General features: G+C 32.1%; 1 protein-coding gene across 4 annotated transcripts in view; it reads left to right on the top strand.

The window, feature by feature from the left end:
• Nucleotides 1–2,214: 2,214 nt before the first annotated feature.
• Nucleotides 2,215–19,951, top strand: part of sd (TEA domain transcription factor 1 homolog scalloped) — a 295,172-nt gene continuing 277,435 nt past the window's right edge. For all 4 annotated transcript variants that reach the window (XM_075299339.1, XM_075299338.1, XM_075299336.1 and 1 more), the window contains exon 1: nt 2,215–4,636. In XM_075299339.1, the coding sequence (XP_075155454.1) occupies nt 4,528–4,636 (109 nt within the window). In that variant the 5' untranslated portion in view covers nt 2,215–4,527. The remainder of the gene's footprint in view (nt 4,637–19,951) is intronic.

Genomic DNA, 19,951 nt, shown 5'->3' with positions numbered 1-19,951 from the left:
TTTGTCCACATCGGTCCATAATTATATATAGCCCCCATATAAACCGATCCCCAGATTTGGCTTGCTGAGCCTGTAAGAGAAGAAAATTTCATCCGATCCGGCTGAAATTTGGTATATGGTCGCTAACAACTATGCAAAAATTGGTCCACATCGGTGGATAATTATATATAGCCCCCATATAAACCGATCATCAGATTTGACGTCCGGAGCCTCTTGGAAGACCAAAACTCAATTGATTCAGTTGATATTTGGTACGTGGTGTTGACATATGGCCTCAAACACCCATGCACAAATTGGTCGAAATCGGTCCATAAATTTATATAGCCCCCATATAAACCGATCCCCAGCTTTGACCTCCGGAGCCCCTTGGAAGAGCAAAATTCATCCGATTCGGTTGAAATTTGGTACGTGATGTTAGTATATGGTATCCAACAACCATGTAGAAATTGGTTCATATCAGTCCATAATTATATATAGCCCCCATATAAACCGATCCCCAGATTTGACCTCTGGTGCCTTTTGGAGAAGCAAAATTCATCCGATCGGTCTATAGTTATATATAGCCCTCAGATAAATCGATCCCCAATCACACAAAAATTGGTCCATACCAAGTTCATAATTCTTTATAGCCCCGATATAAGCGACCCCCATATTTCAATGCTGGCTCTCTACGTACCTTGCAAAAGTCCATGTCGATTCGTAATTATTTGTAGACTTACCTATACATAACTTTTTTGTCTAATTTTTTTTGTCGTATGGACTAACTCACAATTTAGAAAACGATATTAAGAAGTTTTAAGATACCACAACCCAAGTAATTCGATTGTGGATGACAGTCTTTCGTAGAAGTTTCTATGCAAGCCATGGTGGAGGGTACATAAGATTCGGCCTGGCCGAACTTACGGCCGTATATACTTGTTCTTAATACAAAAGAACACGTGTTGAGGGGGTAAATATTACCACCACGTCGACACCCAGCAAAAAAATTAGAAGTTCTTCTGAAGGCACAACTTTAAAAGCACTTCCAAAAATGTCCTCCCAAATATGTTCTTTATTTTAACTACACAGCAAGTTCTTTTAATACCATTTTTATAAATTGTTTTTTTTTTCCATATTTTTAATGGGTAATTTTTACTTTTTTTTTTTGTTTCAAATAGATTAGAAACAGAGTTAGAATTAATAAAATGGAACAATCTATTCAAATTTTGTCGATAAAAATGCTAAATCCTTTCTAGAAAAATTGGGAGTTTTTGGAATTATTTGAGGTCAGCGTTAGAATGTGTTAAAAATCATAAAAAATTATTTGGCAAAATATCCCAAAAATTTTTAATTCACATCCAAAACACTACATTTAGATCACACCCTAAAAAGTGATTCAAATTCTGTGCAACAGCTGCTTAAATGGTGGACATCCGTCCTATGACAAGCCCATGTTAAATGAATCGCTTCTGCTCCAATTTTGCACCACTTCCGGATCCAAAAAGAACATCTTCATTACTTAATTTTTGGCAACGCTTTTTTTTTGCTGGGCAGTTAAAGGTTAAATTATAGTTTAAAGGATTTTTTTAAATTAAAATGTTGATTGGGATTTTAATTAATAAAAAAACTTCAATATTTTATAGCTATTTTCTTAACTGACTTAATTTTGCAATTTGATTAAAAATTTTATCAGGAATTTTTTTTTAATCTGTTTTGTCAAGTTCTATCCCTGTCATGTTTACTATAAACTTGTACAGAAGAATCATCAATAAATTTTGTAAACTGGTGTTTTTCAGTGTTGTATGTTTAGTGGAGACTTTTTAAATAAATTGAGAGCATTTTTAATAATGGGTTTTTCCTATTCAATTGTATTACGCATACACAAAACCAAACCCCAACTATACACTTTTGGGGTATACATACAAAATCAATAGACTGATACTGAGAGAGAGATGAGACTGTAAGGCAAACTCTCCAACTCTCTGGGATTTGGTTGGCTTTTGTGAATGGTGGGGATCTTTGTTTTTGTTATGTGTAGTGTCGTAATTCTTCTTCTTCTTCCATAATGCTTGTTTGCTTGCTGTGTATGGGTGTGTGTGTGTGTATGAATGATAGAGAGAGGGGGATATCTTGTGTTGTTGCTTTTAGCAGCCAAACGTATAGTACCTTTTGCATTTCTGGTGTACATTAATATCAAACATTCAGACCATAGTCAGTCTTTAACATTCTCTCGATTCTGCGCGATCGTTCGGTGACACCGCGTTTTGTTATTTTCTATTGAATTCGTATAACAAACCACCACTAGGCCCTGTATGCTGTTGTTGCTTTTCTTCTTGATTACTGAATGTGATTCTTATTCGAAATTTTGTCGTTTTTTTTTTGCTTTTCTGGTGTTAACGTTATTTCTACGCCTTATATGTATAATTAGCCCAGTTTATAAGACAACAACAAAAACAAGAGGAGTGAGTGAGTGAATCAGTTCGATTAAAGATTGTTGTTGGAAAAACAACAACAGTGCAAGTGAAAAATTGCAAATTGATACTACCCTCGTTAACATCATTTAACCTTAAGGGGCTAACTTAGTCGGGACAAAGGGGTACTTAAAGCCTTTGACACTTCTCTGTCTTCGAATTGTTCTTCTCAGTGAATATTTGCCCAACGAAGAAGGCTTGGCGCTTTCAACAAAGAAGAAATCGACAAAAGAAAATTATTACAAAAAAAAAATATTTCATAATACACAAACTTGCTGATGCAGCAGTAGAAATCTGAAAAAAGTGTAATTTAAGTTGGATATATTAAAACAAAAAATAAAGTGGCCATATTAGCAAAAAAACGGAGTTGTTCGTGAAAATTCTGTGTATAATTCTTTGAAAATTCCCCTCACTTGATTTCGATTTCCTCAATCACTCGCCTGTAATAAGAACCCCGCGCATTCTAATTCTCAGTTGGTGGAGATCGATCAAAAGTACTCGCACTATAGGTGTTTGTCTTCATCGTTTCTTGTCCCAGTCTCCATAACCACCCAGACCTCCCCTCTCTTAAAACAAAAACAAAAAAAAGAAAACAACATATCAAAAGAAAATCAAAACAACAAAGAAACAAACAAAAATAGCCAAAGTGAAGTGAAGTGTGTAAAAGCAACAACAACAACTGCAACAAAAACCGAAGAAAAACTTACGCGAAAATAATATTCGTCGCGCGCGCCTTGTATCCATAAAGAGAACGTGAAAATCATAAGGAAATCCAAAGAAAACAAAATAGAAAAGTTGCGTTGAGTTTACATCGAGTAAAAATACAGAGTGTACGTGTATGTGATTGTGCCTCGGTGAGCAAGCAACACAAGAGTTTTGAGTGAGTGTATGCGAGTTTGGTGTTTTTTTTTTGCGTAAGTGTGAGAGTAGCGAGAGTTCAAATGGAAGTGGTGATCATTAACCTTTTAATGCCTAATCTAAGAAGCCAACGACAAAGAAACATCTGTTCTTTTGGTTCTTAATGACCATATTGCAAAAAAATAGAAACTAAAATAGAAAGGCCATAAAAAAAACAAAAAAAGGAGGGTCAATATGTTTTAACCTAAAAACAAAAAGATATTCTAAAAAATATTAACAAAAGAAATTAAATGCCATAAAAAATCTCAAAGAGTTAAATAGGGAAAAAAATTCAAAATCATTACAATCTCCCATAGTGCCAAAATAAATATTAAAATAAAAAATTTAAAAAATATATATTTAAAAAAAATCACTTTAGTGCAATTCAAAGAAATACAACAACAACAAAAATCGCGCCTATTTTTATCAAAGATTTCATCAGCATTAACAGATTGAAATAATCATCATCATCATCGTCTACACAAAACCAAAAGGCTGTGGTCACATCACACCAAAACGAACGTCATTAGCCGTTTCTGCGTTACCGCCCTCTTAACTTGGTTTATACCCCTTTCACCTAAATATTCACACGAAACGGGCCATATACTACAGTCAATCAGCCAGCCAGCAACGAGCCACTTCACATATAGCTTATTTGTGTATATTCTTAGAAATCCAAAAACAGAGACTGACTCTCTCACTCTACAACACTGTTGTCGATAATCAAATACGATTGTAGAACAAAAACAACAACAACGACGACAAAGTAACAGAATAGAAACCGCACAAATAAACGGCAACATTAGTCGTCATCATCATTGTCGTGGATGTCTGATACAAAAAAGATCGTTTTGCCGTTAGCCTATTCGTCTTAACGTCTTCGTGGTAAAAAAAAAATAAACATCTCACCTCTCTCTCTCTTCATCATACCATAGCTGTACCATTTCGAGAAAACACAAACAACCCAAATTTATCTAAAACCAAAATAACAGTTGTGTATATCACCCGTTATGATTATCGCAATTCTCTGCCCTCTGAGATAATAGTGTGACAACAACAACAAGAAGAAGAGCTTTATCAAGCCTTAATTACTAGTGTTTCGATTTCGATAATCCATCGTTGTTAATTAATTCCCTTTTTTTGGGGGGCTTTTGTTTTCAATTATCATCTGTAATTACGCATGAAAAACATTACCAGCTCAGGCACTTGCGGCAGCGGTCTGCTGCAATTGCAAAATAATTTGGTAGTTAGCCATCAGCTGGAGAACGGTGATGATACAAAACTTAAAGGTAAGCTCATACACTCTCTTCAAAACATATGAGATGTAGGAATTAACGAAGGATCCTTTACATGTAACGATAGGTTTGAAAGGTTTTGTTCAAATTGATTTTATAACGGATAATTGTCCGCCGCAGAATGGGCAAATTTATATCGGCTTTGCCGTCAAGATGCCGCCGCCGGAGCCAAAAATTTAGTGACAGCCGCCGCCGACAAAAATGGGTCGGCTTCATTCTCTGTATGTGATATTTGTATAAAAAATTATCTGCGGTAATTGTTCCTTTGGAATATCCTCATAATCTCAAACTAGACTGTTTTTGTTAATTAACGTCTAGTCTCTTAGAAATCTTCTAGGATACTCAGAGAGAATAAAAACAGAAGAGGACAAAAATTTCTCTTCTACAAAAACAACAAATGTCAACCGTATAGATGTCGGACAATGTCTGCACCTTTTGGTATTACCGACGTTGCGGTCGAAGCGCTGTTTTGATAAATTGTTTACGAGTATAAAAACATTGGCAGTTATAATTTCAAATTGTCTGCCAACAAATTTAATGGAATGAAAACATTTACAAACATTTATAATATAGTCAGACGGGGCCAACTATATTATACCCTGCACCACTTTGTAGATCTAAATTTTCGATACCATATCACATCCGTCAAATGGGTTGGGGGCTATATATAAAGGTTTGTCCCAAATACATACATTTAAATATCACTCGATCTGGACAGAATTTTATAGACTTCTACAAAATCTATAGACTCAAAATTTTTTATCACATCCGTCAAATGGGTTGGGGGCTATATATAAAGGTTTGTCCCAAATACATACATTTAAATATCACTCGATCTGGACAGAATTTTATAGACTTCTACAAAATCTATAGACTCAAAATTTAAATCGGCTAATGCACTAGGGTGTAATACAATGTTAGTAAAAAATAAATATGGGAAACATTTAAATCTGAAGCAATTTTAAGGAAACTTCGCAAAAGTTTATTTATGATTTATCACCCGATATATATGTATTAGAAGATTGGGAAAATTAGAATCATTTTTACAACTTTTCGACTAAGCAGTGGCGATTTTACAAGGAAAATGTTGGTATTTTGACCATTTTTATATGGGAGCTATATCTAAATCTGAACCGATTTCAACCAAATTAGGCACGCATAGCTACAATGCTAATTCTTCTCCCTGTGCAAAATTTCAACTAAATCGGAGTAACAAATTGGCCTTTGTGGTCATATGAGTGTAAATCGGGCGAAAGCTATATATGAGAGCTATATATAAATCTGACCCGATTTCAATCAAATTAGGCACGCATAGCAACAATGCTAAATCTACTCCCTGTGCAAAATTTCAACCAAATTGGGCCAAAACTCTGGCTATTAGAACCATATTAGTCCATATCGGGCGAAAGATATATATGAGAGCTATATCTAAATCTGAACCGATTTCAATCAATTTTTGCACACTTAACTGCACTACTAATTGTACTCCTAGTGCAAAATTTCAAACAAATTGGGCCAAAAATCTGGCTTCTAAGACTATATTATTCCATATCGGGCGAAAGATATATATGGGAGCTATATCTAAATCTGAATCGATTTCAACCAAATTTGGCACGCATAGCTACAATGCTAAATGTACTTCCTGTGCAAAATTTCAACCAAATTGGGCCAATACTCTGGCTTTTAGGACCATATTAGTCCATATCGGGCGAAAGATATAGATGGGAGCTATATCTAAATCTGAGCCGATTTCAATCAAATTTTACACTTGTCTATACTACTAATTGTACTCCTAGTGCAAAATTTCAAGCAAATTCGATCTGGCTTCTGGGTCCATATAAGTCCATATCGGGCGAAAGATATATATGGGAGCTATATCTAAATCTGAACCGATTTCAATCAAATTTTGCACACTTGACTATACGACTAAGTGTTATATTTGTACAAAATTTCAAGCAAATCGGTATAAAACTCTGGCTGCTGGGTCCATATTAGTGCATATCGGGCGAACGATATATATGGGAGCTATATCTAAATCTGAACCGATTTCTTCCAAAATCAATAGGGTTCTATTCTGACCCAAATTAGGAACATGTGTCAAATTTGAAGGCGATTGGACTTAAATTGCGACCTAGACTTTGATCACAAAAATGTGTTCACAGACAGACGGATGGACGGACAGACGGACATGGTTATATCGACTCAGGGACCCACCCTGAGCCAAAGACACCATGTGTCTATCTCGTCTCCTTCTGGGTGTTACAAACATATGCACTAACTTATAATACCCTGTTCCACAGTGTGGCGCAGGGTATAAGAAGAACATTTGTTACTACAAAGTAGGTTCTAAATCCTATTTTCCTTACGTTTCGTAAAGTCGGCAGAGAGCTGAACTGGGTGACGCCGACGCAAACTGTATAATATTTGACAGAAGTGCCGACAAAAACTGCATGATATTAGATATATTTTCCTCATGACTGCCATCTGACGTAGTTTCGCTTCACAGTTTTTATACCCTCCACCATAGGATGGGGGTATATTAATTTTGTCATTCCGTTTGTAACACATCGAAATATTGCTCTAAGACCCCATAAAGTATATATATTCTGGGTCGTTGCGAAATTCTGAGTCGATCTGAGCATGTCCGTCCGTCCGTCCGTCTGTTGAAATCACGCTAACTTCCGAACGAAACAAGCTATCGACTTGAAACTTGGCACAAGTGGTTGCTATTGATGTATGTCGGTTGGTATTGCAAATGGGCCATATCGGTCCACTTTTACGTATAGCCCCCATATAAACGGACCCCCAAATTTGGTTTGCGATTGCTCTAAGAGAAGAAAATTTCATTCGATCCGGCTGAAATTTGGTACATGGTGTTAGTATATGGTCTCTAACAACCATGCAAAAATTGGTCCATATCGGTTCACTTTTACGTATAGCCCCCATATAAACGGACCCCCAAATTTGGCTTGGGATTGCTCTAAAAGAAGCAAATTTCTTCCGATCCGGCTGAAATTTGGTACATGGTGTTAGTATATGATCTCTAACAACCATGCAAAAATTGGTCCATATCGGTCCATAATTACATATAGGCCCCAGCACTCAGTGATAAGAGAGAAGTTCACCACTGTGGTATCACAATGGACTGAATAGTCTAAGTGAGCCTGATACATCGGGCTGCCACATAACCTAACCTATAGGCCCCATATAAACCGATCCTCCGATTTGGCTTATGGAGTCTCTAAGAGAACCAAATTTCATCCGATCCGGCTGAAATTTGGTACATGGTGTTAGTATATGGTCTCTAACAACCATAATTATATATAGCCCCCATATAAACCGATTTGGCTTGCGAAGCCTACCATATTAAATTCGTTTCAATCCTATGGTTTTTTTCCCAAGAGGTCGAATCCTTTTTTATATCGGCTAAGTCAGTCTAGCCGATATAAAAAAGGATTCGTAACCTGACAATACCGATGAGAATAAACTTGAATCCTTCGAAATATGGGTGTATCGAAGAATTTTGAAAATTGCTTGGACAGATCATGTAACAAACCAGACAGTTTTAAGAAGAATGGGGTTGGATAGACAATTGCAACGAAATGTTAAAGATCGGATATTAGCGTACTTGGGACACCTCATGAAAAATGACAGATTTCTGCAAAGGACAAAATAGAAGGACAACGACGAACAGGCAGGAGAGAACTAAACTGGCTGTAAAACATCCAAGCATGGACAGACTACCGCAATGAATGTAATATGATTTCAGCTGCAAGAAATCGAGAGCTGTTTATGAAAAGAAATTATTAACATATTTGTTTAACTTATTGTATGATCGTTTAAAGGGTGATACGGTAAAAATTTGGTCAAGGGAAAACGCGTGTAAATCGGTGAAATCGTTTATTTAAAAAATCAAATTAAATTTTTTTTAAGTTCAATTAGTATAAAATTCAGGAGAAGTATTCTCCTTTCAGCCACCTTGTCCACCTTCTTCGCCGCAGAAAGCCAGTTTGCCTTGAACTGCTGCTCGTCCTTAGCAGTTTATTTGGTCTTCTTTAGGTTCCGCTTGACAATAGCCCAGTATTTCTCAATTGGGCGGAGCTCTGGCGTGTTGGGAGGGTTCTTGTCTTTGGGAACCACCTGCAAGATGCCAAATCCGGCCAAAACAGTACGGAACAACCGTATTTCTTCAGGAAAGGCAGCAGACGTTTATTCAAACACTCCTTCACGTAAATTTCTTGGTTGACAGTCCCGGAAGCTATGAAAATGCTGCTTTTCAAGCCACAGGTACAGATGGCTTGCCAAACCAGATATTTCTTTGAGAACTTTGACAGTTTTATGTGCTTGAAAATATCTGCTACCTTTCCCCTTCCTTTTGCCGTATAAAACTCCTGTCCCGGAAGCTGATTGTAGTCGGCTTTAACGTAGGTTTCGTCGTCCATTACCACGCAGTCAAACTTCGTCAGCATCGTCGTGTACAGCCTCCGGGATCGTGCTTTAGCCGTCGTATTTTGTTTATCATCGCGATTTGGAGTCACTACCTTCTTGTAAGTCGATAGTCCGGCTCGTTTTTTGGCTCGATGCACGGTTGTAGGCGATACACCCAGCTTATTTGCGGCATCTCGGAGAGAGAGGTTAGGGTTTCGCTTGAAACTATCGGCAACTCTCTTTGTCGTCTCAGCGGCTTCCGGTTTTCGATTTCCCCCCGATCCAGACTGGCTGGCTGTCGACAAACCTTCCCCAAACACTTTAATTACATTTGTAACGGTTGATTTGGCAACTTTTAGCGATTTTGCCAGCTTTGCGTGCGAGTAACTCGGATTTTCGCGATGCGCGATCAAAATTTTGATACGCTGCTCTTCTTGCTTGGACGGCATTTTGACAACTGAAGAGTGAATTCCAAAATCAAAATAGAAGCAACATTCTACACACACACCTTCAAAATGAGGGGTGTTCAGGTTTTTTAAATGCAAAATTGAAAGAAATACGTCAAGTTTATATTGAGCAAATTTTGACCGTATCACCCTTTATAATAGTCACTGTTGATGGTTTTTTCCTTCTCAAGATAATCGATAAAAATTATTCCATGCTCATCCTAAAAAACAGAGGCCATTACCTTGCCAGCGTACTTTTGAGTCTTTCCACGCTTCGGAGACGGTTCACCGGTCGCTGTCCACTCAGCCGACTGTCGATTGGACTCAGGAGTGTAGTGATGGAGCCATGTTTCATCCATTGTCACATATCGACGGAAAAATTCGGGTGTATTAGGGGTTAGCAGCTGCAAACACCGCTCAGAATCATCAACACGTTGTTGTTTTTGGTCAAATGTGAGCTCGCGCGGCACCCATTTTGCACAGAGCTTTCCGCATATCCAAATATTGATGAATGACCAACACGTTCCTTTGATATCTTTAAGGCCTCTGCTATCTCGATCAACTTCATTTTACGGTCATTCAAAATCTTTTTGTGGATTTTTTGATGTTTTCGTCGGTAACAACCTCTTTCGGGCGTCCACTGCGTTCACCGTCCTCCGTGCTCATTTCACCACGCTTGAATTTTGCATACCAATCAATTATTGTTGATTTCCCTGGGACAGAGTCCGGAAACTCATTATCAAGCCAAGTTTTTGCTTCCACCGTATTTTTCCCCTTCAGAAAACAGTATTTTATCAAAACACGAAATTCGTTGTTTTCCATTTTTTTCACAATAACAAATGTTACTTCACAAAAGACGCTCTATCTCACAAACTAATTGACTTTGACTTACAGACGTCAAATTTTGACACGAATCTGATGCTATCCATCTATGTGTCAGACCGAGGACTTATCAGCCAACCTTTTACTCCCATATAATTTATCTCCTTAAAATTCCGTATTATTATCGGTTCCAGTCGTCTTTGAAGTTGCTTGCAATTCGCCTTTGAGCTTAATACGAATGACATTTTTATCTACTCTCTAGTTCACTCTCTCAATTTTTATATAACATTACCATTCTTCACTCTGTCGTATTCTTCTATGGTGTCTTGGATCTTGGGCTTGGTGTACAAGTATTACTCTTTTTTGCATCCACATCCACATCTGCATCTTTATCTCAAGCTAGCTTGCATGTTCCACTAGTTTTCAGTTTCCAACAGTTTTGCCTATATGTATAGTTCTTGTTTTCTTCTTCCTCTTCCACTACACTGGATTTTATCTTGGCTCGGGTTTTCTGTGGAGTGGTTATGGCTTTTGGTGGTGTCTGTCTTATTTATTTTTATCGTTTTTTTTTTTGTTGTTGTTTTTTCGTAGTTGTCATCTCAATCGTAATGCGCTTTACAGACTATCAGTTATTCCGGACGACAGTGCTCGTGTCGAACATATCCCATATATTGTGCACATTATAAGTTAAGTCCGACGGCATAATCGATACTGCTGCATGTTTATGGGATCGATAACACATTTACCGATTATTTAGTCATCGCCGACAAGTCGTATCGATCCGACACACTATAAGATTCTTTACAAACACCGACATTCCGTCCGGAATAACTGATAGTCTGTAAAGCGCATAAGTCGCACTGGTTATATTGTTGTTGTTGTTTTTATTTCTCTCTGTTTTGTGGTTGGGCCATGTCTACCTTTACTGATTTGATGTTTGTTTGAATGACGATGTGTACGTGTGTTTACTTTACCTGTTCGATGTCGTTTAACAAGTTAACATAAACCAAAGGTAACTTGTTCTCTGTTTGAGCTCTGTATCTCTCTCTCTAGCTCTTTCTCTGCTTCTCTCAAAACATTGACGTATTTTGCGGTTTGCGGAGTGTTGCGCATTTTGATATTCATGCACGTGCACTGCGAGAATTATGTGGTGTGGTATATATGGATTTTTGGGATAATTATAGCTAATTATAGGAGGCTTCATTTATTAAACAGCTTTAAAATTAATCCACGATATAGTGAGGAGATCATTGAAGTTGAATGGTGTTGTTTACTAGATTACTGTCCAAAAGTTATTTAATATGAAGCAAATAGCCAAAACTAATATTTTGGGGTACTATCACGGTACATATCCGCCTTGCATATAAAGGTTCATGGGTTCAATCCTTAAGTGGTGGATTATCCTCTCTCAGTAATGCTGGCGACATTGCTGAGTGTTTGAAATCTTCTCTACGAGTTTTTATCGTAATGTGAAACGCCGTTTGGTATCGGCTATCAAAAAGAGGACTCGTTTTGATAGAGCTAAAGAAAGAATCGCGCAGCAGTTTTTGATAAGAGAGAAGTTAACTACTTGTCGTATCACAATGGACTAAAAATATAAGCGAGCCTGAAGTAGCAGTGGTCAATTTTAATCCTGAAATAAATCGGGCTGCCACTCTAACCGTTACCTTAATCTACGATAGAGCTCACAGATGGCAGATTGTAACGCTGCATAATCCCTCCAAATAAAAGGTATCCCTCGTATACTTAAAACAACAGAAGAGTACAATTAGATACTTTTAGTTTGAAATAAAACGTCTTAACACCATAACCTACTCATTAAATGACGAATTTCGTATTCCATATTAATGTCTCACATTTTGTACTGCTTGGAGGTTTACTGTGGCGCAAGTCTAGGCATTCTGAGGAATCTGTCAGTTGTTTTTAATATAATTATCAGCTATGTCTACGGCCTCAGGATATGGGATCCTGTTTCGCTGGTGGCACAGTTATTCCTGCAATATTCTTTTGAGGACTTTATCAAGATAAATAACCTATTATGTGTCAATTTTATTATGGTTACCCAATCACCACCACCTTTGCCACAGTTGGCAATATTCTAATTTTGACAAAATTGTCTATAGAAATAAAATTTTGACAAAATTTTCTATAGAAATAACAAAACAAAACGAAATTAAATTTTGACAAAATTGTCTATAGAAATAAAATTTTGACAAATTTTTCTATAGAAACAAAATTTTGACAAAATTTCCTATAGAAATAAAATTATGACAAAAATTTCTCAAGAAATAAAATTATGACAAAATTTTCTCTAGAAATAAAATTTTGACAAAAACTTCTATAGGAATAAAATTTTGACAAAATTTTCTATAGAAAAAAAATTTACAAATTTTCTATGAAAATAAAAATTTGATAAAATTTTCTATGAAAATAAAATTTTGACAAAATTTTCTATGAAAATAAAATTTTGACAAAATTTTCTATGAAAATAAAATTTTGACAAAATTCTCTATAGAAATAAAATTTTGGCAAAATTCTCGATAGAAATAAAATTTTGGCAAAATTCTCTATAGAAATAAAATTTTGGCAAAATTTTCTGTGAAAATAAATTTTTGACAAAATTTTCTATAGAAATAAAATTTTGAAAAAATTTTCTATAGAAATAAAATTTTGACAAAATTGTCTATAGAAATAAAATTTTGACAAAAAAATGATGACAAATTTTTTATAGAAATAAAATTTTGACAAAATTTTCTATAGAAATAAAATTTTGAAAAAATTTTCTATAGAAATAACATTTTGACAAATTTTTTCTATAGAAATACAATTTTGACAAAATTTTCTATAGAAATAAAATTTTGACAAAATTTTCTATAGAAATAAAATTTTGACAAAATTTTCTATAAAAATAAAATTTTGATAAAATATTCTATGAAAATAAATTTTTGACAAAATTTTCTATAGAAATAAAATTTTGACAAAATTGCCTATAGAAATAAAATTTTGACAAAATTTTCTATAGAAAAAAAAATTGACAAAATTTTCTATATAAATAAAATTTTGACAAAATTTTCTATGAAAATGAAATGTTGACAAAATTTTCTATAGAAATAAAATGATGACAAATTTTTTATAGAAATAAAATTTTGACAAAATTATCTATAGAAATAAAATTTTGAAAAAATTTTCTATAGAAATAAAATTTTGACAAATTTTTTCTATAGAAATACAATTTTGACAAAATTTTCTATAGAAATAAAATTTTGACAAAATTTTCTATAGGAATAAAATTTTGACAAAATTCTCTATAGAAATAAAATTTTGGCAAAATTCTCTATAGAAATAAAATTTTAACAAAATTTTCTGTGAAAATAAAATTTTGACAAAATTTTCTATAGAAATAAAATTTTGAAAAAATTTTCTATAGAATTAAAATTTTGACAAAATTGCCTATAGAATTAAAGTTTTGACAAAATTTTCTATAGAAAAAAAATTTGACAAAATTTTCTGTAGAAATAAAATTTTCACAAAATTTTCTATGAAAATAAAATTTTGACAAAATTTCCTATGAAAATAAAATTTTCGATAGAAATAAAATTTTCAGAGAATTTTAAGAAAATTTTCTATAGAAATGAAATTTTGACAACTTTTTCTACGAAAATAAAATTTTGGCAAAATTTTCTATAGAAATAAAATTATGACAAAAATTTCTCTAGAAATAAAATTATGACAAAATTTTCTCTAGAAATAAAATTTTGACAAAATTTTCTACAGGAATAAAATTTTGACAAAATTTTCGATAGAACAAAATTTTGACAACAGTTTCTATAGAAATAAAATTTTGACAAAATTTTCTACAGAAATAAAATTTTGACAACATTTTCTAGAGGAATAAAATTTTGACAACAATTTCTATAGAAATAAAATTATGACAAAAATTTCTCTAAATATGGAATTATGACAAAATTTTCTCTAGAAATAAAATTTTGACAAAATTTTCTATAGAATAAAATGTTGACAAAATTTTCGATAGAAATCAAAATTTGCCAAAATTTGTGTATAGAAATTAAATTTTGACAAAATTTTTTATAGAAATAAAATTTTGACAAAATTGTCTATAGAAATAAAATGTTGACAAAATTTTCTAAAGGAATAAAATTTTGGCAACATTTTCTATAGAAATAAAATGTTGGCAAAATTTTCTATAGAAATAAAATTATGGCAAAATTTTCACAGAAATAAAATTTTGACAAAATTTTCTATGAAAATAAAATTTTGACAAATTTTTCTATAGAAATAAAATTATGACAAAAATTTCTCTAAATATGGAATTATGACAAAATTTTCTCTAGAAATAAAATTTTAACAAAATTTTCTATAGAATAAAATGTTGACAAAATTTTCGATAGAAATCAAAATTTGCCAAAATTTGTGTATAGAAATTAAATTTTGACAAAATTTTTTATAGAAATAAAATTTTGACAAAATTGTCTATAGAAATAAAATGTTGACAAAATTTTCTAAAGGAATAAAATTTTGGCAACATTTTCTATAGAAATAAAATGTTGGCAAAATTTTCTATAGAAATAATATTTTGACAAAAGTTTCTATAGAAATAAAATTATGGCAAAATTTTCACAGAAATAAAATTTTGACAAAATTTTCTTTGAAAATAAAATTTTGACAAATTTTTCTATAGAAATAAAATTATGACAAAATTTTCTCTAAATATGGAATTATGACAAAATTTTCTCCAGAAATAAAATTTTAACTAAATTTTCTATAGAATAAAATGTTGACAAAATTTTCGATAGAAATCAAAATTTGCCAAAATTTGTGTATAGAAATTAAATTTTGACAAAATTTTTTATAGAAATAAAATTTTGACAAAATTGTCTATAGAAATAAAATGTTGACAAAATTTTCTAAAGGAATAAAATTTTGGCAACATTTTCTATAGAAATAAAATGTTGGCAAAATTTTCTATAGAAATAATATTTTGACAAAAGTTTCTATAGAAATAAAATTATGGCAAAATTTTCACAGAAATAAAATTTTGACAAAATTTTCTATGAAAATAAAATTTTGACAAATTTTTCTATAGAAATAAAATTATGACAAACATTTCTCTAAATATGGAATTATGACAAAATTTTCTCTAGAAATAAAATTTTAACAAAATTTTCTATAGAATAAAATGTTGACAAAATTTTCGATAGAAATCAAAATTTGCCAAAATTTGTGTATAGAAATTAAATTTTGACAAAATTTTTTATAGAAATAAAATTTTGACAAAATTGTCTATAGAAATAAAATGTTGACAAAATTTTCTAAAGGAATAAAATTTTGACAACATTTTCTATAGAAATAAAATGTTGGCAAAATTTTCTATAGAAATAAAATTTGGACAAAATTTTCAATAGAAATAAAATTTGGACAAAATTTTCAATAGAAGTAAAATTTTGACAAAATTTTCTATAAAAAAAAATTGACAAAAATTTCTATAGAAATAAAATTTTCACAACATTTTCTATAAAAATAAAATTGTGACAAAATTTTATATAGAAATAATATTTTGACAAATTTTTCTATAGAAACAAAATTGTGACAAATTTTTCTATAGAAACAAAACTTTAACAAAACTTTTTATAGAAATAAATTTTTGATAAAATTGTCTATAGAAATAAAATTTTGACAAAATTGTCTATAGAAATGAAATTTTGACAAAATTTTCTATAGAAATAAAATGTTGACAATATTTTCTATAGATATAAAATGTTGACAAAATTTTCTATGGAATAAATTATTGACAAAATTTTTTATGGAAATAAAATTTTGTAAAAATTTCTATAGAAATACAATTTTGACAAAATTGTGGCTAATAGAAGATATCATAATATTTAATATTGCAATACTTCTTTCCAAGAAAAAAAATTCATAGACAATACAAATTTGATCAAAAACTTCAATTAAGATTTTTTAATTAGGTATATTTTTGGTAAAATTTTCTTTAAAGTTTGACAGATTATATTTTCCAATATATTTTGCTCACAGTGTAAACATAAACTGTTTGTATACATTTATAAATCTGCAATTCTCTAGAGATTTCTCTTTGCCAAAAGAAGGAAATGTGCTACATGTGTTATCAATTAATTAAAACATAGATGTTTCCGATTTAAATTTAATTAAGATTAATGAGATCAATTCCATTACTACAGGCCAAGGAGGAAGCAAGGCACTTCTTAAAAATCTTAAAACAAATTTATTTGAACCCCAAGTCAAGAGAAACACCACGCATAGCGCACCCCTTAAAAATCATAATAATTCAATTCAAAATATATTTTTATATTTATTTTGTGCAAATTATAGACAATTTCTGTCACTATCTTTGGTCATAAATAGCCGTCGTTTGCCTGAGACACAAGACGACAAGTCAACAACCATCATCACTGACTGAATGTGAAGAACGATAACGATGACTGCAAAAGGCTAAGCAAACGCGCATCGCATCGCAAACCAGACAACCCATTTTTCGTAATGGGTCAAAATTACCAGAAACAGTTTGGCCACTTTTGATGGCCAGGAACATAAGGAGAAGGTAGAACCGGGAAGAATTAACGTCGCCACAGGTACATACATGTAAAATAAAAACGAAGACAGCTGCGACATAGACGTGATTTACTGGGAGTATTCGTACGATATGAGAGTGAAGCCATAAGTGATATGGAAGTTTTTTTCGCTGTTTTGGTTCTTGGTTTTACGAAAAAAGAAAACCAGTGCCAAATTGATATTGTCGCTAGTTTGTTTTGGCTTCAATATTTCAGCGGTGTGTGTGTGTTTGCTAAAAGCTTATATTCTTAGCACACAGTAATGGCCATTGTTATAGCAGAACCTATGTTATGCTTACTATAGCTGAGGGAGTTGGTTAGGGTCCTTTATTTAGGTTAGGTTGGATATAGTGACAGGTCGATGTTTCACGCGATATGAGTGTGATATCACAGGGATGAACTTCTTTCTCATCACTGAGTGCTGCCCGATTTTATGTTTAGTTCAATGATAAGGACCTGCTTTTTAAAGCCGATTATTTATTTATTACAAGATTTACAATCATAAAGGGTGATACGGTCAAAACTTGGTCAATATAAACTTGACGTATTTCTTTCAATTTTGCATTTAAAGAACCTGAATACCCCTCATTTTGAAGGTGTGTGTGTGTGTAGAATGTTGCTCCTATTTTGATTTTGGAATTCACTCTTCAGTTGTCAAAATGCCGTCCAAGCAAGGAGAGCAGCGTATCAAAATTTTGCTCGCGCATCGCATCGAATCCGAGCTACTCGCACGCAAAGCTGGCAAAATCGTTAAAAGTTTCCAAATCAACCGTTACAAATGTAATTAAAGTGTTTGGGGAACGTTTGTCGACAGCGAGGAAGTCTGGATCGGGGGGAAATCGAAAACCGGAAGCCGCTGAGACGACAAAGAGAGTTGCCGGTAGTTTCAAGCGAAACCCTAACCTCTCTCTCCGAGATGCCGCAAATAAGCTGGGTGTATCGTCTACAACCGTGCATCGAGCCAAAAAACGAGCCGGACTATCGACTTACAAGAAGGTAGTGACTCCAAATCGCGATGATAAACAAAATACGACGGCCAAACCGCGATCCCGGAGGCTGTACATGACGATGCCGACGAAGTTTGACTGCGTGGTAATGGACGACGAAACCTACGTCAAAGCCGACTACAAGCAGCTTCCGGGACAGGAGTTTTATACGACAAAAGGAAGGGGAAAGGTAGCAGATATTTTCAAGCACATAAAACTGTCAAGGTTCAAAAGAAATATCTGGTTTGGCAAGCCACCTGTACCTGTGGCTTAAAAAGCAACATTTTCGTAGCTTCCGGGGCTGTCAACCAAGAAATGTACGTGACCAGACCAAAAAAACTGCTAAGGACGAGTAGCAGTTCAAGGCAAACTGGCTTTCTGCGGCGAAGAAGGTGGATAAGGTGGCTATACAAAATCTGATGGCAGGTGTCAAGCGTGAGGCCCGGCAATTCGGATTTGGAAAAATATTTTCCTGAATTTTATACTAATTGAACTTGAAAAAGAAATTTATAGAAAAGTTTTTTCTATAGAAAATTTTGTTTACCATTTTTGTTTTACCATTTTGTAAAAATTTTATTTCTATAGGAAATTTTGTCTAAACATTACTTCTATTGGAAATTTTGTCTAAACTTCTAACGTTTAAACTTTTAAAGTTTAGACAAAATTTTCAATAGAAATAAAATTTTGACAAAATTCTCTATAGAAATAAATATATGAAAACATTTTCTATATACATAAAATTTTAGAAAAATTTTTTATAGAAATTAAATTTTGACAAAATTTTCAATAGAAATAAAATTTTGACAAAATTTTCAATAGAAACAAAATTTTGACAAAATTTTCTATAGAAATAAAATTTTGATAAAATTGTCTATAGAAATAACGTTTAAACAAAATCCATAGAAATAACGTTTTGAAAAAAAATCTATACAAATAACAGTGGGAAAAAAGTTTCTATAGAAATAAAAGTTAGACAAAATTTTCTATAGAAATAAAAGTTAGACAAAATTTTCTATAGAAATAAAGTTTAGACAAAATTTTCTATAAAAATAAAATTTTGATAAAACTTTCAATAGAAATACAAATTTGGAAAATTTTCTAAAGAAATAAAATTTTAACAAAATTTTTTATTGAATTAGAATTTATACAAAATTTTCTGTAGTAATAAAATTTTGACAAAATTTTCTATAGAAATAAAATTTTATATTAAGAATATTTTTACAAAATTTTATTTCTATAGTAAATTTTGTCAATTTTTTTTAGAAAATTAGAAAATTTTGTAAAAATTTTATAGGAAATTTTGTCTAAACTTTATTTTTATAGGAAATTTTGTCTAAACCATATTTCAATAAGAAATTTTGTCTAAACTTCTAGCGTTTAGACTTCTAAAGTTTAGACAAAATTTCCTATAGAAATAAAGTTTAGACAAAATTTTCTATAGTAATAAAATTTTTATAAAATTTTCTGTAGAAATAAGATTTTAACAAAATTTTTTGTAGAAATAAAACTTTAACAAAATTTTTTATAGAAATAAAATTTGGCAAAATTTTCTATAGAAATTCAATTTTGACAAAATTTTCCATAGGAATAAAATTTTGACAAAATTTTCAAAAGAAATAAAATTTTTACAAAATTTTCAATAGAAATAAAATTTTGACAAATTTTTTTATAGAAATAAATTTTTGAGAAAATGTTCTATTGAAACAAGACTTTGAAATAATTTTCTAAGAAATAAATTTTTGACAAAATTTTCAATAGAAATAAAATTTTGACAAAATTTTCAATAGAAATAAAATTGTGACAAAATTTTCAATAGAAATAAAATTTTGAAAAAGTTTTCTATAGAAATAACGTTTAAACAAAATCCATAGAAATAACGTTTTGAAAAAAATTTCTATAGGAATAAAAAATAGACAAAAATTTCTATAGAAATAAAAGTTAGACAAAATTTTCTATGGAAATGAAGTTTAAACAAAATTTTCTATAGAAATAAAATTTTGATAATATTTTCGATAAAAA

Source organism: Haematobia irritans, chromosome 3 (genome assembly GCF_050003625.1).
Source record: "Haematobia irritans isolate KBUSLIRL chromosome 3, ASM5000362v1, whole genome shotgun sequence".
NCBI classification, from domain to species: domain Eukaryota; kingdom Metazoa; phylum Arthropoda; class Insecta; order Diptera; family Muscidae; genus Haematobia; species Haematobia irritans.
The sequence above is the reverse complement of the archived record's forward strand: the minus strand, read 5'-3'. Positions and strand labels throughout refer to the sequence as shown.